At 39.4% G+C, this 21,944-nt stretch overlaps 2 protein-coding genes and 1 long non-coding RNA gene across 5 annotated transcripts in view; 2 read left to right on the forward strand and 1 right to left on the reverse strand.

Annotated features, from left to right (window-relative positions):
* Window positions 1-8,967, forward strand: part of nexmifb (neurite extension and migration factor b) — an 82,975-nt gene extending 74,008 nt beyond the window's left edge. Inside the window, exons 3-4 of one of the 2 annotated variants that reach the window (XR_007440979.1) lie at window positions 1,385-6,940; window positions 8,265-8,967. Coding sequence is in view for 1 of the 2 variants with exons in the window: in XM_007228420.4 (XP_007228482.3) it covers window positions 1,385-5,457 (4,073 nt within the window). In the remaining variant the exon portion in view is untranslated. Of the gene's footprint in view, window positions 1-1,384; window positions 7,113-8,264 lie in introns of those variants that run through there. The other variant, XM_007228420.4, reaches the window with a different exon arrangement.
* The window catches only part of LOC125804806 (uncharacterized), a 296,742-nt gene that overhangs the window by 233,675 nt on the left and 41,123 nt on the right, over window positions 1-21,944 (reverse strand). The window lies entirely within an intron of this gene.
* rlim (ring finger protein, LIM domain interacting) lies at window positions 11,605-21,916 on the forward strand. 2 transcript variants are annotated; one of them, XM_007228416.3, is made up of 4 exons: window positions 11,605-11,777; window positions 15,215-15,416; window positions 17,577-17,735; window positions 17,825-21,916. In XM_007228416.3, the coding sequence occupies exons 2-4, from the start codon at window positions 15,248-15,250 to the stop codon at window positions 19,591-19,593; spliced, it is 2,097 nt and encodes a 698-aa protein (XP_007228478.3). In that variant the 5' UTR covers window positions 11,605-11,777; window positions 15,215-15,247; the 3' UTR covers window positions 19,594-21,916. The 2 variants fall into 2 exon arrangements, with proteins under 2 accessions (XP_007228478.3, XP_049340335.1); XM_049484378.1 differs by lacking the exon at window positions 11,605-11,777 and adding an exon at window positions 13,587-13,735.

Consider the following 21,944-nt stretch of genomic DNA (forward strand, 5'->3'; position numbering starts at 1 on the left):
TTCATATTTTCTTATTTTTTTTAATATTTTGTTGCTAATAACACTAACTGAGACCTGTTGCTAATCAGAATAGACTATTAACGAGACAATTAAAAAGTTTATTAGCCAATGAAACAATAGCTTAGCCCCGCCCACTGCACTGGAAAAAAAAAATAGTGCTAGAGCCAAAGAGGCAAATAAAAAGAGCTAATTTTTTACTAATTGTATGTAATTTTCAAAAAGGTCAATATCAAATCTAAAATAAAAATAAAAAATGTTAAGAAAATCCAATCCAGTCCAGTAGATGTATAAAAAGTAAAACAGAAACAGCTACTTATTTTAGTTGGATTTAATTGGATTTAATGTGTATATAGATTTTATATTTAAAATATTAGAATCGTTCTTTGTGTGCATTACCGACAGAGAAAACATCATTATTCTAATTATTAATTATATTTTTTCATCACTGGCAAATAATTCAGGTCTGAAAGAGTTAATATATGGGCCCACACAAGCCCCGCTTTGGCCTGTTATCTTATATATTTTATTGTATAGAGTTCGGTAAAGTTTTGTACAGGGCTGTTTTAGTACTTAATTCAACAGCCTGCAGATAATGAGGGACGCAGGTGGATGTGGTATTGCTTATATTGTTTCCAACATATGGGTATGTCTTTTCCCTGGTGTACGTACCTGTATCTTCCTCAGCTGCCGCAGACTTATTATTCAAAGCAAACAAGTCTATCTCTTTGTGTAAAGTAGCTTCTCACCACTGCTACTGTATAGATGAATGTCTACTGCTGATGACATTGAATTAATTGTTAATTTTTATTTTAAGGACAGGGTGAGTTCAAAGTTACACTTTTTATATTGTTATACATACAGCTCAGGAACAAATTAAGCGAACACACAGTTTCTGAATCAGTTTCTCTGATTTTGCTATTTATATGTTTATATTTGAGTAAAATGAACATTGTTGTTTTATTCTATAAACTACAGACAACATTTCTCCCAAATTCCAAATAAAATTTAGTCATTTAGAGCATTTATTTACAGAAAATGAGTTCAGAGTTCAGAAATCAATATTGGAATAGTGGAATAACCCTGGTTGGTTTTTAATCACAGTTTTCATGCATCTTGGCATCATGTTCTCCTCCACCAGTCTTACACACTGCTTTTGGATAACTTTATGCTGCTTTACTCCTGGTGCAAAAATTCAAACAGTTCAGTTTGGTTTGATGGCTTGTGATCATTCATCTTCCTCTTGATTATATTCCAGAGGTTTTTTAACTTGGTAAAATCAAAGAAACTCATCATTTTTAAGTGCTATCTGTATTTGTACAGTATTATTGCTGCACGTTTGTCGCCACAGAGCACTGAAATTCTGTTTCTGTTTCTTTTTGTCTAGGTTTACGTGAGCTGAGGGGTAATCTGAAGCTGTATGGTGCTACAGATGCTGCCTTCCCCCTATCCTCCTCACCTGATGCACTAAGTGCCCTACGAGGAGCTTCAGACAACCATAGAGTGGTGTTGGCATTACGGGAGTGTCTCCTCCCGAGCCCACCCTCACCGCAGACTCTCACCGAGGCCTCCAAGCAGCCTACTGATGAGTCCTCCAGCCACGCCATATCTCTCCCATCCAGCGTTACCAAGAGTTTAAGCTCTTGGACCCTGTCAGAAGACAGCAAGAAGCCTCCCTTCACCATGATGGAACCATTGGGCGTCTCTGGGCTGGCCGAGGACTGCCTGATCCAGCAGAGCCGCACCTTCCTGGGTTGCATCATCGAGACCAAGGATGTCTCGGATGCTGAACCGAGCATCAGCCTAAAAATGGGCGACATAAACCGGGAGTACGATGCTTGCTCCATTTCTGACATTAACATGCAGTGCATGAGCACCAGCGAGACTGGCAGTTATGGGGATCAGCTCTTGTCTGACCAGCTTTTGAGCTTTCCCATACCCAAGCCCCAGCTGGGTGAGAAAAAGGATGCAGATAAAGCAGAAAACGACGCAGATCAGACCACAAAAAACTTGTACGACGGCCTGCTGCTGGACAAGTGCAATGGAGAGGAGGGCCTGCTCACCAATTCAAACCAGGACTGGGGATACTTTGAATCCTTCATCAGCGAGAGCAAAATGGAGCTGCTGGACCTCTGTTCAAAAAACGAGCTCTCGGTCAACCTCTTCTCCGAGGAGGACGTGGACAACTACATGTTCGACGATGACGACGATTCTACACTGAGCAGCGACGTGTGTTCCCTGAAGATCCGCTACGAGTCCTTCCAAGACAATATGAGGGAGAAAACCAACGTCCTTCAGGAGGAAACCCAGTTAAATTTTTTCCCCAGTGTCCTGGTGAACTGCACGAAAAAAGAAAGCGGCGTGGTTAAGAAAAGTGCGGACGAGCTCGAAACCAAACCCGAAGAACTAGAAGGACTAGAAAACGAAAGTAAAGCAGATGTCAGTGACAGTTCCATAGATAGAACGCTTGATTACAGTCCAAAAATGAACTACTTCGTTGATTACAGCAACTCGGCTGAAGACTCAGGGGAGTACAGTGATGACAGCTCAAGTAATGGTTCCTTCATTGACACCTTCCATCTGGATAAACATAGAAACTCATTTTCTCGAAAGAATGTATGCACCTCCAACCCTCTAAACTACGGATTACGAGCGAAAAGAAAAGCCAGGTTCAGCGACGACTATCTTTACGACGTCGACTCCATAGAAAGTGAAAGAAACAACGAAAAGCGCGAGAAGCCACCTTCCGATCCGAAGGAGGAAGAGGACGCCGACTGGTGTCCTAAAAAGAGAAGGAAATCTTCCCGCAAGGAGCCACCCGTGATAATCAAATATATCATTATAAACAGGTTCAAAGGAGAAAAGCACATGTGTGTGAAGCTCAGCAAAATTGATCCAGCAGTCACGACTGTAAGCTTAAACAAGGACACCATCGGTGAATATGAAAAGCTGGCTCCTCTGAAGGATTTCTGGCAGGAGAAACAGAGGGAGCAAGAGGAGAAGCTTAGGCTGGCGGCAGGAGATAAACACAATTTCCATCTTAACGGCCGCCATCGACCCTTTAGTTCCAGTCCTCCCAAAAGGAAATACAAGCTCGCAAACAGACTTAGGATTCAGAGGATTCAAACTGTGGAGCGAGCAGCACCCCACAAGCTGAGCTCCTCTCCCTCTGATCTTAGGCAGGAGGCTGATTCGAAAGAAGAGGCTGCCCCCATGGCAAGGCCATTAACAATAGGAGCCCCCAGCTGCGCGAGTGCATTAGAGCCGAGTGACGCCGCTCACTGTACTACCAAAAAGAGCAGATCGCAAATAAGGGAGGAGAGCAGGGTGGGAAATAAGACAGGCAGGATACGCAAATTCAAAAGCGAAGCGAGGCTGAGGAGCAACAGAATGAAAGAACTTGAGGAAAGAGGCGAAAGCATGACAAACCTGAGCGATGCTTGCGCTGTGCTGGAAAATAAGGAAACAACAGGGGGCGGGAAAGAAACAGAGATCAACTCCGCCGCTCACAGTCCCCAGTTGAGCGAGAGTCAAACAGCCGAGGCCGCTGAAAAATTTGCTTTCATGTCTGCCACCTGCTCCCCTAACAATGCCACGTCATCTGAGGACGCGGCCACGAATGTAGCTGTTATCCCCGGGGGCTACTTACAGACATTGTTAGATGCCTCGGATTCCTCGGGTGGCTCCGGTGGATCTTTCTTCCCGCAGCAGACCCCCAGGCAACACTCGCTAGGTCTCTCGCTGGAAGAGCAACAATTTGCTTCTCTGCAGCTGGCCCAGAGCTGTGTTCTCTCCCCTCCCTCTGAATCAGAGCTGCAGCAGTCACCCCAGAATTGTCCCAGCCTCTCCCAGATGTGGCACTCCCAGCTTGGCCCTGGCCAGCAGTTCGCCTCCGATATCCCAGAGACGGCCTTGCCCAGCATCTTGCCCAACAACTTCACCAGTGCCATGCCCATGCCCATGTCAGAGAGCCTGCCAGTGCCGGGGTACAGCCAGCTGGGGCTGGAAAGCAACAGAATGCTTTATGAAAAAAATTACATGCCTGAGCAGGCGCTGCCGCCTGACGCAGAATTTCAAGCATGTCAGGTTCCCTGCGTGGAGGGCCAGCTACAGTTTCAAAGAAGCACAGTGCACACTGACAACGGCAGGCTCATCAGTTTCGACTCAGTTGGCTCGCTGTCAGCTACTTCCAGCAATTACAGCTCTCTGAGTCTCAAGTCCTGTGAGAAGGACGGGGAGGATGATGTGAACGAGAACTTTCTGGCCCACTGCAGTCCCAAACTGGTGATTCAGCAGAGTATTGATGCAATCACCCCCTTAAGGGAATCCACAGACTTGCTGGATATCTCCAACTTCACTCCAGATAAATTCAGACACACATCACTGTCAGAGCTCTCGCCCCCTGAGACGCCCAATTTATCCCCCCAGGTCATAGGCCGAGATATGAAGATAGTGTGGAAAGCCAAGGATCCCCAGAACGGGTCCGAGATGACACTGGAGGGCACCCAAGAGATTAAATGGAACTGCAACATGATGGAACAGCAACAGGACCATCTGACTGGATTTGCGGCGACGGATAGTCGGCAGTATCATCAGTTGCAGAGTTTTAACAGCGGCAACTGCTTAGGCTTGGAGAAGAAGTGCATAAATCAAACTAACTTTGACGGGCAGGTCGTTGACATGAATGGCGTGGCGAAAGGTTCAAAGTCAAAGAAGAAAAGTAGCAACAAGCAAACTGCAGGGCAGGGTCCTAAAAAAGTCAAAGCACCAAAAGCTGCAAAGGGGGACAAACCCAAGACGCCGCGACAGAACTCAAGAGCGTCCAAAAAGCTGAAAGCCTTACTGGATGAAAAGGGCGGTAAAGGCCAACTCGATGGCTCCAAGTGTCCAACAAACCTGATGACGGATAGCGGCTTTGAGGACTGGCAAGGAATGGGCTTGTCCGAAGGCAACGGTCAGGCTGATGACCAGCGAGAGTTCGAAGAGCCATCGAACATCCTTTCAAACATAGTGTCAGGGATGGCCGAAGTGCAGCGATTCATGATGGCCTCCATTGAGCCGATTTGGGGCCCTGCAGCAAACATCTGCTTACCGTCCGAGGCCAACAGCCTGAAGTTAAAAACTCTAAAAATCCTGGCAGGGACCTCATCCGACCCCAAGAAGAAAAGTGCTGCATCTGCCGGAGGAGCGAAAGGAAAGAAAACGGGAGGGAAAGGTGGCAAAAATCAGACCAAGTTCAACGCTGCTCATCCCTTCTTCCCCCAGTTGGCTCTGGGATGCAACATGTTCGACAAGCCAAACCTCGGAGTCCACGGCATAAACGGACCCGCGCACAAAAAGATGTACCGCCACAAAACCAGTGCGAAATTCCCCCGCATCGAAAACCTTAAGGGCAAGCTGGCTGAGCGAGACCCAAATAAGGACATAGCACTGATGACCTCTTTTGAAAAACTGAGGTAATATTTTGTAAACTAGCTGCTGATGCACGTTCCTCACTTTCCCCCCTCCCCCACACACTTCCTGCTCAGCCCTCCGTCCCTGACATACCTGCACTGACTCGATGCCAGAGATGCATGGAAATCACACTACCCTTTGACCCACCCTCCTTATTTTTTCGCCCCCCTGAAGAAGAAGATATAGATATCTTGCATGAGAAACTTCTTGTACTTGCAAACTACCTATTGAGTGATTGTGTACGGCTTGATTGAGATTTAAAAAACTACCATGGCTGCATTTTCCTCTTGCTTTTGCTGTTTTTACCTGTTTTTACCTTGTAGTTGTTTTGTTTTTTTGTTTCTTGTTTTTTGGTTCTCGTCTGAAGAGAAGGAAAAAAAAAAGCCTTGATTTTTCTTTTTTTTTTTGCTTTCTTTTATTCGGGGGGAGACTTTTTTTTCTATTTATGTTTTTTTTATTTTTTTTACAGTGAATTATTTTGCTGCCCTGAACTTATGTAATTATATTCCTTGTTGGAAACATGTAGCTGTTTGGATAAAAAAAGACAAAATGCTTGTGGCAAGTAAGCTCCCCTATTAGCTAGTTATTTTTTCTTTTTTTTATAATATATATATATATATATATATATATATATATATATATATATTTGCAGAACAGGATGACCTCTCCTTGCTTTTTCTCCCTTATATACAGTATATACTGCCTGACTTTTTAAAAAGCGGAAAATGCCAAGCCTCCTATTTAGGATAATAAACATCCTTAGCAGGCCCCAAGACATCAATATATATAAAGCACATAACGGGACCGTTTTTTGTATTGAAGACATATCAGATTAAACGTATTGTCCTTTTTTTCTTACGTATGGAATGTTATAAAAGTTATAATTTTCTTCCTATGCTTTTACTATGCTTTTACAGGAGTTTTACTGGAACTTATCTTAGAGGGACAGTTCTAAGCCATGGAAATCCAAAATGCTTCACTCTTCTTTTCTCTTTTCTTTTCCTTTTTTGGCAGTGTCCCTGTATAAAAAAATGCACTATTTAATGAAAACATGAATTCTGAAAATCAGTGTGCCAAATGTAAACTGTGCAAAATTATTATTAATGAATACTGAAAACTTGCTGTTTCTTTTTAGCATCACTATGAATCCCTATTATGGCATTATGGCCGTTTTCTTTTGAGACTCTGCACGAGTTGACGTTCTGGATCCCCCTCCCGCCACCCCACACTTTTCTTTTGGGACTCTATACGGTGAAGAGCACCCTGCAGCTGACAGTGGTACATAACACCACTCATATAACCAAAACAACTCTCGCTCTGAACTTTCCTCCTCCTTTTTCCACCTCCTCGCCAAATTCAGTTTACCTCAGAATAACTTGGCTTTGAGATTAAAAAAGACGAACGAATGGAGACGCGTCTTAAAGAAAAGCACGGGAGAAGATACGGACAGTGTTCGTTCTGGATAGAGAACAGCATCTGGCGTCAGATGGTAAGCACTGTCATGAGCATGATTATGGGAAAGTATATAAGATAAAGACCAAACAGGAGCACGCAGTGTCACTGATGCAAAGCACCAGAAGCTATTTGATTGCTAATAGCACCCCCTTGTGGAGAATCTACAGTCTAACCGCCATGAATGAATGAATAAATGACTGAATAAGTGTGTGAGTGAATGAGTGAACTACAACCTCGACAAAGTCCAGAGGTTCTTTGCATCTAACAAGAACTTAACAGAACAACAGAAGCCATAATTCTGGTAAATTCTGGAATTTAATGCAGCCCTTTGGTGATCTCCATCATCAGAATGCCAAAAAAAAATCCGGCCGAGTCCATACACGTTCTGCCCGAGCCCGACCCAAACCCATCAAATAAACTATAATTTTGAGCCCAAGCCTGATTTAAACCCCACATTATTTTTAGTAAGTAGAGCGTTAAAACTGAGCTTTTTACAAACATTTTTGGGCTGTTTAAATGAGTGAAATCTGTTCAGAATGATGTTAGTTAACATTGCAACACTGAAGAAGCATAGACCTATTATTAAAGGTAAATAATTATTAAGAACAGATCTACGAAACATTAAAACACAGACGATGCGAACAATGACCCACAGGCCTAAACATCGGTAAATTAGGCTAAAAGGATGATGTCTGAATTACTTTTTTTTTCTAATCTAATATAATTTAACATGGTTTAAGAATATAAAATACTTTCTAAACAAACAAACTGTTTTATATTGAGCTTATAGTCTATGTCCAAAAACATAACATCATTTACAATGATTTTTACTCTAATCCAATATAATTTAACATGGTTTAAGTATATAAAATATTTTCTGGACAAATTATTATTATAATTTTTTAATCATATAGATTAAGTGCTAAAAACCCATATATATATATATATATATATATATAATGCTATATATAGTCTATATATAGCTTTGTGTAAAATAAAATAGCATTAAAAATACATTTTCTTGAGCCCGGTCCGATTTCGGGCATCAGCTCAGACTCGGGCAGAAAATCTAACCTCCACCAGACACCCTGTTGTAGTAGATTCATCATGTGTATTGATTATTAAGACGTTAATCTGATTATAACAGTCTATGACTTGCTGATATAAAAACATATTTTCTCAAAATTAAAAGAAAATGATTTTAAACTATTCTGGAACATATTTTAAGAGAAATAATAGAATAATAAAATAAAAGCTGAGGGAGGTGTGATGCCGCGGGTGCGTTCACTCTTTGCTCCCGAATGTTAACTTATCATAGTTTTGCCCTGTATTCTTCTGCCTCTCTCTGTTGTGTCCAGCTCTCCGTGTTAAAGGACCCGGACACGCTGGCGATGGGGAAACTGCACACGGGCGTCACGCTCACCTGCCTGCCTTCTCGTTTCTGCCTATTTTCGATTGAATGTACTTCTACAAGATTTGTACAGTGTGCCACTGTTGAGCTGCCTCCTCTTACTGGTGCTAAGAAAGCAAATTTTTCTTTTTTTTTTGTTTTGTTCTTCTTTCCCAGATATGACAAAAAAATGGAAAGGAAAAAAAGAGAAAATATAGAAACACAAAGCCCTAATCCTCTCTTTATGAATGTATAATATATGGTTATGTTTGATGTATTCACACCATAATTCTTTGACATTAATTGGGATTATTACTTTTTGCTTTTTTTGTTGAAAAGAGTATTGAGCTTTATAAATATTGTCTAGAGTTGATACCAGAGGGATTCTTAATGAACTCTTGACAAGACAAAAAATTACTGTATATTTTTCTCTGTGCCAATTTGTAACATATTTTGTAAGTGTATATTTTTCTTAGAAAGTGCTGTGAAGTATTAGTGTGTGTGAGTAACCTTTTTTGCGCCTCTGTAGGCAGTGAAAAGGATGTATAATGAAAAAGTTTCTGGTTTTAAAAACCAAACCATTAAGTAACACAAAAAAAAAAATCTACATTTTTGTTGGGAGTTTTGTACGAGAAAATTGACCTTGTTGTGGGAGTACTGTGTTCATGTGGAAAACACAAATAGGCAAACAAAGAAAAATGATGAAAAAAAAAACATTAAATTTGTGAACTACTTGCTGTTTTATAGATTTTTCATGTAAATTATTCTAGTATTATTTTGTTTATGTTGTAACTGTTGCAAAGGTTTTAAATATTTGTGAACCCGCCTGTATGGTGATAATGTAATATTGGTAATTTGCTGAGTTTTGTAATAATGTTTATGGAGTAAATATACAAATTAAAATGAGATTTTGAATGCTGCTTTTGGAAATTGTCAGTTTTGTTCTGTCACTGTTTCTCCTACTGTTTTACTGATTCAAAACTTCACTTTAAATGCATTGGGGAGGTGTTTTGGACTTAGGAGTAAACAAATATACTATATTTTGAAACTAGTTTACAATGTTTAAATACCATGTTTTATTACAACAAGCCAGAAAAATGAATATGGTATAATTATACATCACTGATTGGTGGAAACTTCACACTGGACCTCGAGCAGTTTGGACTGTGTGTCTCTCCACTCTTCCTCCAGACTCTGCTCCCTTGATTTACTAATGAAATGAATAAATGTAAATTTACTGATGATCAGTGATGGTTTGGACAGTCATGTCTGTCATCTGCTGGTGTTGATCCACTGTGTTTTATTATCAAGTCTAAAGTCAGTGCAGTTTTGTTTTCCCACAAAATTTACAACACTTCATGCTTCCCTCTGCTACTGACAACTTTTATGGAGATGCGGATTTTATTTTCCAGCAGGACTTGGCACACTGCCCACACAGCCAAAAGTACCAATCGGTCTTATATAATATTCTCATTTTCTGAGATACTGATTTTTGGGTTTTCATTGGCTGTAAGCCATAATCAACAATAATCATCAACAATAAAAAAACGCTTAAAATAGATCACTCTGTGTTTAATACATCTATATAATATATGAGTTTCACATTGTGAACTGAATTACTGAAATAAAGTAATAACTTTTCAATGATATTCTAATGTTTTGAGATGCACTAGTGTATCCCAGATGGTAAAGTAAAAGCACAGGGTAAGCTATAATACAGTGCTCCAGAAGGGGGTGATAAAGTTCCAGCAGCAGCACATCAGCAGGGCTGTGGGTATTGATCCTACAACTCTGATCAATATATAATAACCCAGTGCTCTAAACACCAAACCACCACAGATAATGAGAAAATATACATACTAATTTATTTATTTATTATTGAAAGTAAGTGAAAATGTAGCATACATAAGCAACTGATTTTACCTGAATGGACTACCTGATTAGTAAGTAAAATAAAGGGTCTAAAACCAGATAAAACTGATATCAAGATTATGAACACATAACACATAGCTCCAGTTTTCCAGACAGGGATTATGCCTAGTCTTGAGCCACAGCATTCTGAATATATATAGGTCTAATCCCTGTCTAAGAAACACACATATATATATATATATATATATATATTTTTTTTTTTCTTTTCTTTTTTTTTTTTACCTTACCTTAGATATTAACCTTATATATTAGGTAATGATAATGTCGGAACAATATCTGATTTTGCCGATTCTCGTCTATTTTAGCTAAGAAGAATATTTGAACTTTTATAAAACTATATAAAACAGGCTCTTAAATATAGGGTTATGTGAGTGAGCGCTTAATATACATTTCAGTTATCAAAATCTTAAAAATACGTACAGAATAAAATTATATATATATTATATATATAATAGACTATAAGCTTATTTCCTATTTATTCAGGGTCTCATTCATTTATTTGGCACAATCAATAATTAATAAAGGTAATGATCTATAATATCGGTCGGAAGAATATCTGATTTTGCCGATCAGTTACATCATAACTATCATATCTACTTTAGCTGACAAGAAGAGTTGAACATTTATAAAACTGTTCCTTTATTTATATAAAAATCTAGCACATTTATTACAAATTGTAGCACAGTTTAACTAGCTAATTAACAGGTGTAAAATAATATAAAGCTTTAATGAGCTTATTATATATATATATATATATATATATATATATATATATATATAGTTAAAATAAAATAAATAATTCTTAATAATTCTTGCCCGAGCAATTATATATAATTAACTATATATATAGTTATGAAAATCTTACAAGTGTGCGCAAAATAAAAAAAAGTATTTAGCTTTTTTTTTAAGCATTTTTAACATTTTTACAGCCTTTTAACAGCATTTTGGAGCATTTTTATGCATTTTTGAAGTATTTTAAGAGCAGTTTGCCTGTTTTCAGTAGGACTTTTATTACAAATTGTAGCACAGTTTAACTAGCTAATTAACAGGTGTAAAATAATATAAAGCTTTAATAAGCTGATATATATATAAAATAAATAATTCTTATTAATTCTTGCCCGAGCATATATATATATATATATATATATATATATATATATATATATATATATATATATATATATATATATATATATAGTTATGAAAATCTTACAAGTGTGCGCAGAATGAAAAAGGTATTTTGCTTTTTTTAAGCATTTTTAACATTTTTACAGCCTTTTAACAGCCTTTTGATGCATTTCTGAAGCATTTGTATGCATTTTTAAAGTATTTTAAGAGCAGTTTGCCTGTTTTCAGTAGGACTTTTATCTTGCCTTGTTTTTGACCGGAATCAAGGCTGTAGAGAACAGACGGGTTGAGAAACCAATGGTGGGGAGAACGGGTTTATAATACTTGGATAAAGAAGATCACGGTTACGTTTTATTAAATATATATCTACGGAGGACAGCACGGCGATCAGCAGAGGATATCAGCGGATCAGCTAGAACAGGTACGACCCTGCCGGTCACGGTAATCCACTTTAAAGATACGGGTTTACAAAGGTAACGTTAGCGTTAGCTCAAGATTAATATGCTAAGGCTAAGCTAAGCTATAGCTAAGCTTTGCTTTAAATGCGTTTCACCTTTACTGTTCTGGTGCGCTTAAAACGGCCAAGTTTTTTTGTTTTATTTTTATTTCAGAAAATAGCTGACTAACGTGTTAGTTAACCTGTTAAAGGAGCATTTGAATCCATTGTTATTTAGCTCACTTTCACTAACAGCTAGTTAATATTTGCTAGTTTCTAGTACAAAGCTAAAAACCCTTTAGCTAGCTAACGAGGCTAACAACTAGAGGTGGGTAACCCAGGTCCAGAAAGTAAAAATCCACCCAGGGTTTTGTACCAACTACCTGGGCGGCTCTACTACAGCTCGGCCAACAAAACCCTGGGTGGAATTTTACTCTCTTAACAACAGTTCTTAGAAAACGTCCATCTGTTCTCCTTTGACAATAACAATAAAACTCCGCTCCTGGATTTTGTTCCAGCTGCCTGATTGGCCCTCTGTGTTGCTCAACTGCTGCATACAGTTGGAACAAAATCCTGGAGCGGAGCTTTAATGTTCTGGACCGGGATTTACTGCTACCTTTAGAAACGTCTAAGATGGTTTAATTAGCTAGTTAGCTAGCTAGCGTTAGCTGTAGCTATAATGTAATCCACCCCGTACAAAATTACTAAAACTAACACGGTCTTTATATAGTTACATATTTAGCTAGTTAACGTTGTCTAAACGTTATGGTGTTCGTTATGGTGTGACAACAGAAATAAATAGTGATTTATTGTGTTTGTTACATATCTGTAGCTAAAATAGAGGGGTTGCTAGTCTAGGCTAGCGGAGTTAGCTACATGACGTTGGCCGGTGTCCTGTCGATTTGTGTTACCTTGTCAAAACATGTCACCGTTATGTATAAACTAGCTAACGTTACGGTTATAATTACAAATCAAGCAGTATACGCCTACATTTAATTTGGGATTAATAAAATATAATATAATCTAGCTGTTACTTTATTACAAGTATAGGATATAGCTAGATACAGCTATAGAAAAAAAAATAAGTCCACTTAATGATGAGTTTCTTTGATTTTACCAAATTGAAAACCTCTGGAATTTAATCAAGAGCAAGACCCAAAAGCAGTGTGCAAGACTGGTGGAGGAGAATATGCCAATTTGCATTAAAATTGTGATTAAAAACCAGGGTTATTCCACCAAATATTGATTTCTGAACTCTTAAAACTTTATGAATATGAGATTTGTTTTCTTTACATTATATGATCTGAAAGCTCTGCATCTTTTTTGTTGTTTCAGACATTTCTCATTTTCTGCAATTTTTTTCCAGAGCTGTATGCTCCTTTTAATACTCTCCTTGATATTTTCTATTTTATTACATTTTATTTTATTTTATATTATTTTAACAATGGCTCTTTTGGGTGTAACTGGACCACGAGAATACAATTTCGTTCCACCTCATGTAACTACCCCATGTGATGTGAAGGACAAGAAACTCTCATTGTGATAGCCCAAACACTAATTCTAATTATATCAGCGTAAATAATATTAAATCATATTTCTTATGATTAACCTATATATTCTGACCACCGATTTACTTTTATAATTAATCGATTAATTAACACACAAGCCAGTAATGGCTGTGGTCTAAAATGCACCCGAATAAAACAATATAATAATAATTATTATTATTCATAAAAATAACACTCGCACACGCATGAAAACATGTTGCACTGTGGTTCAGCGCATGCGCGTAGCGGCTCAGAAGCACATATCGATGAGCAGCACAATTCGACGGAACACCGCGTTACAGGCACAAGATGTTCTTGTAGGTTAGCTACCGGCCTAATTGGATCAACAATCTTCTTTAAACGGTTGCCTTTCTACTCTGCTCGGCTTATTTAGCGGTATGTAGACGGAAATCTGCTTTATGGAGCTAAAGTTTAACATTATCGGGCTGGATTAGCCTGTGTGTCGGCCTTCTCTCTCGATGCCATTTTGTTTTCTCTCCGTTTGGCGCAGTGCCTCACAATTAGTGTCCATTTTTGAAGCTGGTTAAATCCTAAAACACATTATAAAACATATATAGTAAATATAGCTAACTATCTGTCCTGCAGGTACACTTTACCGAATTGTCAGTCGGTTTAAAGAGTCCATAGAGGACAAACAAGTGACAAAACCTCAATGCTAATATGGCTAACTAGCTAAATCAGCTTTCAAACTGTAGGTAAGTTAACTGTAATATTTATGTTATATATTCTCAGTTATATTTTAGCTATCTTACACTTGCAGTGCAATACCTTATGCATATATGTCCATAGTGTGCTATTCTGTATATCGCTGGAAATAAGTTACTTTATTTCAGTAATTCAGTTAAAATGTGTTATGTAGATGTATTACACACAGAGTGATCTATTTTAAGCGTTTATTTGTTTTATCGTTGATGATTATTATGGCTTACAGCCAATAAAAACCCCAAAAATCAGTGTCTCTCAGAAAATTTGAATATTATATTATATTATAAGACCAACTGGTACTTTTGGTAGTGTGGGCAGTGTGCCAAGTCCTGCTGGAAAATGAAATCTGCATCTCCATAAAATTTGTTATCAGCAGAGGGAAGCTGTAAGATTTTGTGTGAAAACTAAACTGCACTGACTTTAGACTTGATAATAAAACACAGTGGATCAACACCAGCAGGTGACAGACATGACTCTGCAGACCATCACTGATTGGTGGAAACTTCACACTAGAACTCGAGCAGTTTGGACTGTGTGTCTCTCTACTCTTCCTCCAGACTCTGATCCCTTGATTTACTAATGAAATGTAACATTTACTGATGATCAGTGATGGTTTGTAGAGACATGTCATCTGCTGGATAATGTAGTGGAATAAAAACATTAATGATATTTTATGTCTATGTAATAGTACTGATACACAATTTTATACATGGAGCATTTATATAAGGTCTATTTCGCATTGTTTATACATTCAGAAAAAATATAAGTATTAGTGCATCTTTACACCCCTATTCTTTACAGTTTAGTTAAAATAAGTAATTTTTGTTATTCAAATCTGTTTAAAATATCATATATATTATAAAATCAAATCGCGAACAGAGTGTATCGTTACACCACTTGTTAGTATTTATTTATTAATGATGTTTTAAAACTATATCTTCCTACAAAAGAGCAGGCAGGCCTACAGAAGCTCAGCAATTACTGTAATGTGTTTTGTACAGCTTTCAGCTTAGGGATCATGAGTTCATTTCCTTTTCTAATTTGTAGGAACTTAAAATACCGTTTACAAGCTTTACACGTGCTGCTCTTTGTGCTTCTCTCGACAAGTGCCTTTGCAAGCTCTGTAAATCTTTGGTCCTCTGTCTCCAGGTGGTGCTGACAGTCGTTTTGGCTTTAACAGCCATGGAGAGCTCAGACAATGCAGAACAAGGGGGCAGCGAGCAGTCCGATTCACAACGCAGACAACAGCTGGACAGACTGGACAGAGAAGAGGCTTTCTACCAGTTCGTGAACAACCTGAGTGAGGAAGACTACAGGTTGATGAGAGACAACCATCTGCTCGGCACCCCAGGTAACTAAAATAAAGCTGGATTTATGATTATCTCTGTTAACGAAACTTGTTTTTGTTGTTGCTTAAATCATTTCTAATGTTAGCTGTCCTATAAAGTTTGATACGTTTTGTTTTGTGACCCAAAAAGGTGATTTAAGCAATTAAACACCTTCTTTTTCCATTGCAGCATGTTACTCTGTAGGTGGGAGAACTTTTGTGACTCACAGCGATTTATTATTTTTCCATCTTTTCCCACTGTATAGAACTAGCTAGGTGATGCAGAAATTAATATGCAAGGTTGACTGTCAGTCAGCTTGGCTAATTGTGCATTCCTCTCTGTGCACATTGATTACTTACGGCTTTCTTGAGATGTTCACCTCTCTGTATTGCGGTTATTTGAGATGATGGATACAGAGGATACTTTTTAATCATACAGCTCTGGAAAAAATGAAGAGACCACTTCAGTTTCTAAATCAATTTGTCTGATTTATTTCATAATTTATTCTATAAACTACGGACAACATTTCTACCAAGTTCCAAATAAAAATATTGTCATTTATAGCATTTATTAATTAATTAATAACAAAAAAGATGCAGAGCTTTCAGACCTCAAATAATGCAAAGCAAACAAGTTCATATTCATAAAGTTTTAAGAGTTCAGAAATAATCAATATTTGGTGGAATAACCCTGGTTTTTAATCACAGTTTGGGCATCATGTTCTCTTCCTCCACCAGTCTTACACACTGCTTTTGGATAACTTTATGCTGCTTTACTCCTGATGCAAAAAAGTTAAGCAGTTCAGTTTGGTGGTTTGATGGTTTGTGATCATCCATCTTCCTCTTGATTATATTCCAGATGTCTTTAAATTTGATAAAATTTAGGAGAAACATTATCATCAAGTGGTCTCTTATTGCTTTCCAGAGCTGTATATTGCTGCACTCAGAGTAATGGACAGTTACTTTCAGAGTACTTTATCTCTTTATCTAGTTTATTCCCCCTTTTAGAGAAATACGTGTTTTTGTGATTTTGTGGAGCTAAATGTTTTATGCGTTTTATGGATGGTTTGAATTTTGTTTAAGTACTTTAAAACAAAAACACCAAACAGTTGGACCTCTGAAGACGCCGATCCGTTTCTGTCCCGGGACAGTGGAAAGGAAAGGAAAGGTATTTTGGAGCATCATTAAGCGGAGGCCGCTGCCAGGAGATGACTTTGAGTGGACAGTTCTTGTCCTGGTAAGTCTGGTGGAATTCAGTATTGACCTGTTGCTGTTTCACAAGTTTCTCTGGGCAGCTGGTAAACAGCTCAAAAATGTTCAGTCATAAAATTCTGTATATTTTACTTTATGTTTTGAGAGCTGTAATTAGTTAGTGAAAAATGTTTGGTCCTAAAAAACAGGCTTAATAAATCAAATAAAAGGTCCATGTACTTCAGTCTGTTTAGGCTGTATAGTGGTTTTATACATTGTATGTCTTGTAATGATTAAAAAAATAATCCCTAAATATCACAATAAACAACTTTTGTTGAGCTAGTTTGGCGGGGGTTATTTATTTTTCATTTGTATTTTATTATTATTATTTTTTATTATTACTATAATTATGATTATAATTATTATTAGTAGTAGTAGTAGAAGTAGTAGTAGTTATAATAGTTTTCAAACAGGGTTAATAGCTTTTTTTTATTGGCCCAGCAATTACGCATAATCAGTTTTGTATATTTTGAATATTAAGTTATTAATTACTGTTTATGATGTGATCAATTTTGACATTTGCTTGCCTACATTGATCTTTATTTTTATTTATTTATTTATTTAACTTCTAGCTAGAGAATGTATGTAGTACTGTATATGCAACATTTTAGCTGTTTATAATCCTGCGTACTAAATGTAGACTTTTACTTTTTAGTATTGTCCATGTGTTGAGTTTGTAAATAAAGATTTCATGCTGATTTAAAATTTCTCTCTTTTTAATTATGTTTTGTTATTTTATTTCGGCCGCATGAGAATTCACGAATCGGACATCATCTCAGCTTCAGCAGCGACTTCAGCTTCATCTGTCTTCAGCCTCGGCTATAAAACCAGCACCTGGTCTTAAACTGTACAAGTCGTGAGAGAAGCCCTGCTTTGAGTCCGTCACAAAAAGATCAATATTTTAACTGTCTATATCTTTTTTTCTTTTATTAGGCGAGCTCACTGAAGAAGAGTTGTCGAACCGCCTTCAGCAAATCAAAGATGGCCCTGAGCAGCCACACAATGAAGGCAGTGGCAGCGGCAGCAACAGTGGCAGCAGCAGCAGCAGCAGCAGCAACAACAGCCCTGAAAGCAGTAGTGAACAGCCCAGAGGTACGCTGGCCTTGGTTACACATACGAGATTTGCTGCTTGTTTTATATTCTTTGGAATATCAGATCGTTAAAGTTGTTGTTTTCTTCAGTTCCAGATCAACAAGAAGAAGCATCCAATGGAGACACTCTTCTAGACTGGCTCAACACTGTGCGCCAGACGGGCAACACCACAAGAAGTGGCCACCGGGGGAACCAGTCGTGGCGGGCGGTGAGCCGAACCAACCCAAGCAGCGGAGATTTCCGTTTCAGCTTGGAGATCAACGTCAACCGCAACATAGCCGAGCAGCAAACGCAGACTGAAGCCGAGCGGCTGGAAGGAGACCAGGTCTCTCCAGATGCTGCTGTTTCTGAGGCTGAGCCGCCGATGGAGACGGCTGAGGTGGTGGAGGAACCTGTTGTTGAAGAAATGGCTGTTATAGTCGAGCCTGAGCCGCCTGTCCCTGAGGTCCCTGAGGTCCCTGAGGTCCCTGAGGTTCCTGAGGTCCCTGAGGTCCCTGAGGTTCCAGCTGCAACCAGCCCACCAAGCCCTCCGTGCCCACCAAGTCCTCCTAGTCCTCCTAGCCCACAGAATCAGGTTTCACCTCCACCACCACCACCTCCTCCTCCACCTCCTCCTCCACCTCCTGCTCCTGCTCCAAGTGTAACCCCAGTAGAGCCCACCGTGCCTCCACGTAGAGGCCAGATTAGAGCACGAAGCCCAAGCCCGGAACAGCGGAGAACCAGGGCACGTACAGCAAGGAGTCGATTACCTGTAAACCTTGATCAATTGGATGGGCTTCCTCAGGTCCACAATGGCCTTCCCTCTCACAGTCATGAGCCTGTTCCAGAAGCTCAGGTAGAGGGCAGCTCCAGGACTCGATTGCATGTTCTGTCTAGGCAGAGCAACATCCAGGCAGAAGCCCAGGAGTCTGTAGAAGCTGCTGAAGCTCCAGCAGCTCCACAGCAAGGTGACGCGCCTTCAGGCGAGGCGGGAGCTTCAGGCAGGCGCCCTCCGACTATAATGCTGGACTTGCAGGTACGTAGGGTGCGGCCAGGCGAATACCGTGAAAGAGACAGCATCGCTAATCGCACACGCTCTCGTTCTCAGACCTCCAACAACACTTTCCTATACGAAACCGAGCGTGGAGGCTTCCGCAGGACCTTCTCGCGCTCCGAACGTGCAGGAGTGAGGACGTACGTCAGCACTATCCGCATTCCCATAAGGAGGATCTCCGATGCGGGTCTCGGCGAGGCTACCTCTCTGGCTCTGCAGTCCATGATTCGACAGATCATGACTGGCTTTGGTGAGCTCAGCTACTTCATGGACTCTGACTCAGACTCTTCGGACTCCAATCGCGGTTCCAACCCTTCGGCGGATGCTGCAGACACGCCGGGGAATCCCGGCACTGCCAGCGCCTCTGTGGTGGCGGAGGCTCCCGTTACCAGTGCTGGAGGCTCAAGCGAGGTCGGTGCCTCGGAAACAAGGACAGAGGAACGCGAGGGGAGCGCAGTGCCCCCACAGGCTCGAGAGAGCAGGCCAAGACCTCGGGCTCCGATCAGCCTGGAGGAAACTGCCTCTCTGCCCTTCTTGCGACTTGCACATTTCTTCTTGCTCAATGACGAAGACGACGACCAGCCCAGGGGCCTCACCAAAGAGCAGATCGACAACCTCTCCATGCGTAACTTTGGCGAGAGCGACGCTTTCAAGACCTGTAGCGTCTGCATCACGGAGTACGCAGAGGGCAACAAGCTCCGCAAGCTGCCCTGCTCACACGAATACCACGTGCACTGTATCGACCGCTGGCTTTCAGAGAACTCAACTTGCCCGATTTGTCGCAGGGCAGTCCTCGTTTCTGCCAATCGCGAGAGTGTTGTCTAGCTGCAGCAGAGCCTCCTGTCACATTTAGCAACTATTCTTTCGCCTTACTATATAGTAAATGACATTTGGTACCTTGTGATGTGAGGTGTCTCTGAGACACTGTCAAACCCAACCTATTTGAAGCCATTGGAACGTTTTACCAGATGTGCAGAGTATATTTGCAGTAGCATACTCTTTGACGTGTTCTTATAATATCCTCCTCCTTTTTTTTTTTTTTTTTTTTCCCCGCTTGCATTGACTCATGACTACATGAAGAGTCCATCAAATATTATTATTATTATTATTATTATTATTATTATTATTATTATTATTATTATTATTATTATTATTATTATTATTATGTTATCCAAAAAGGTAACAGTTTGATTACATCAAATATTGAGAACTAATCATTTGTGCTCATACATGAGTCCAAGTGCAATGTGATTTAGATGGAATTTTGATGTTTGAAGGATCTATTTATATACTGTTGTTTTTTTTTCTTTTTTTCTTGTTATTATTTTTTTTTCTGCCCCTCTTTGGACTATCAGAAGTGTGGTTTGGATCCATTGTGGTTCCCAACGTCCACAATGTTAGGTTCTCGAACATTAACCAGCATCATTCTTGCTTATGTATTCACAAATGTAGAAAATTTAATGTTATTAAATGCTTTTTATATAGGCTAGGTTTGGGTTTGGCCTAATAAGAACCTTCCTTTCAGCTTTGGAACGAGTTTCCAGATTAGACCTCTGATTTGATGGACTACAAAATAAATGGTCAAGGGAAATTTTCACTTTTAGACTCTAAAAAAAATAAATCATCCTTCAGGGTTGATTGGGTTAAAAAGCAACTGAGGAGACATGTAGAAATTGACAATTGTTCACAAAGTTGTGGGTGAAGCGTTTTGTTTTCTGAGGCTTTTCCTTCCGTTTTTGACAGTGGCAAACAGCTGCACTGACTCTACCGCACCATTTCATTTACTGCAGAGTGCAGAGAATGAGGAGACTTGCCTACATATCACAGATGTCAGTGCAATATTTACGAATGGCGTAAAGTGTATAAAAGAATTTGACCTGTATGAATTTGTCGAGCTTGTCGTAGACTGTGAATATTCACGTTTAAAATGAAGATCTCTACAGGTTCTGTATATTGCAATAGCACTACACTCTTGTGCCGAACTCAAACACTTAGAGTATCAGAAATGTCATATTATCCAAATAGTAGGGTTTTTATGTGTATGAATTTTCTCTTAAGACAATACAAAAAAATAAAATGTGGTTGAAGAGCTATTATATCAAATCATCATCAACAACAACAACAAACAACAACAAGCGTCAGTGCTTCTCAACTGGAGCCCAACTCTGAGTATCTCTTTAATAACTGTTCACAGCAGGATGAATCATTTTCATGTATTTTGCACTGTTGGCATGCAACTTCTAGTTCAGACGTCCTTAATATAGTTCAATTAAGATGGTTTTATAAATGCAAGTTACATATTAATCCCGTATTAATCGCATTCCAGGTCAGATTCCATGGTGGCATCACTGCTGTTTCTTTTATTTTCGTTGGCTTCTTGTTTGAATATGTTGGCACTTCACTCATTTTAAATTTTAAAATCTAAGATGCGTTCGTATGTTCGGGTCTCCATCATCATCATCATCATTCACCCTCTTCTTCTGCATTATTATCTGTGTTCTTCCACGCTCGGTTGTGTTTGAGTGAGAGAGAAAATATGAATTTGATTTATCTGCTCACCAGCTGCCCACATAAACTATGCACCACAGTCCTGGGTATTGAGCAAATTAAACCCAAGATTACATCCTTTCTTAGGTATTAATTTGCAGTGGTGACATTTAACAATATATAAAGTAGGTTTCCTTCGACCTCTTATCATGAAATGAATTGGAGTTCTGCACGTTGTCAGTATTTTCTCATGTTTTTTCACCTTGTGTTGGGTTTGCTCTATTATTAACCTAAATGAGTCATGCTGTGATCTTCTGAACCTCCGGAGAGACGGTGTGTGTGTGGGCTCGTGTCTCTGTCTTTCTTAAATCCAGCTTAGACACCAGTTTCACAGGTGGGTTTTGATCAGTGCGCTGTTTCTGAAGTAGCAGCAGCAGTAGTTTCAGGAGGATGTGACACTTTTTTCTGTTGACTTTTTGTGTTCGTTGCCACTAAGTTCTTCTAGGGGATCTGTTTGCACCGCCTGTCCTGTTTTCTCCACAGTCTTTGGACACTTCTGCAGTCTGCTAAGCTGGGAACCAGCTAAAAACTGGTCTGTTCAGGCTTCATCAAGCCACAATGTTATTTGTATATTACAATAAAGATATGTGCAACCACAGTGGCCTGATTGTATCTGTGAAATATGTAAA

This window comes from Astyanax mexicanus, chromosome 10 (assembly GCF_023375975.1).
Source record: "Astyanax mexicanus isolate ESR-SI-001 chromosome 10, AstMex3_surface, whole genome shotgun sequence".
In the NCBI taxonomy this organism is placed as follows: domain Eukaryota; kingdom Metazoa; phylum Chordata; class Actinopteri; order Characiformes; family Acestrorhamphidae; genus Astyanax; species Astyanax mexicanus.

Coding starts and splice junctions, on each gene's coding strand:
- rlim (XM_007228416.3), top strand. CDS start 15,248: ATGGAGAGCTCAGACAATGCAGAACAAGGGGGCAGCGAGCAGTCCGAT. Junction 15,417..17,576: donor CCATCTGCTCGGCACCCCAG/GTAACTAAAATA, acceptor TTCTTTTATTAG/GCGAGCTCACTGAAGAAGAG. Junction 17,736..17,824: donor CAGTAGTGAACAGCCCAGAG/GTACGCTGGCCT, acceptor TGTTTTCTTCAG/TTCCAGATCAACAAGAAGAA.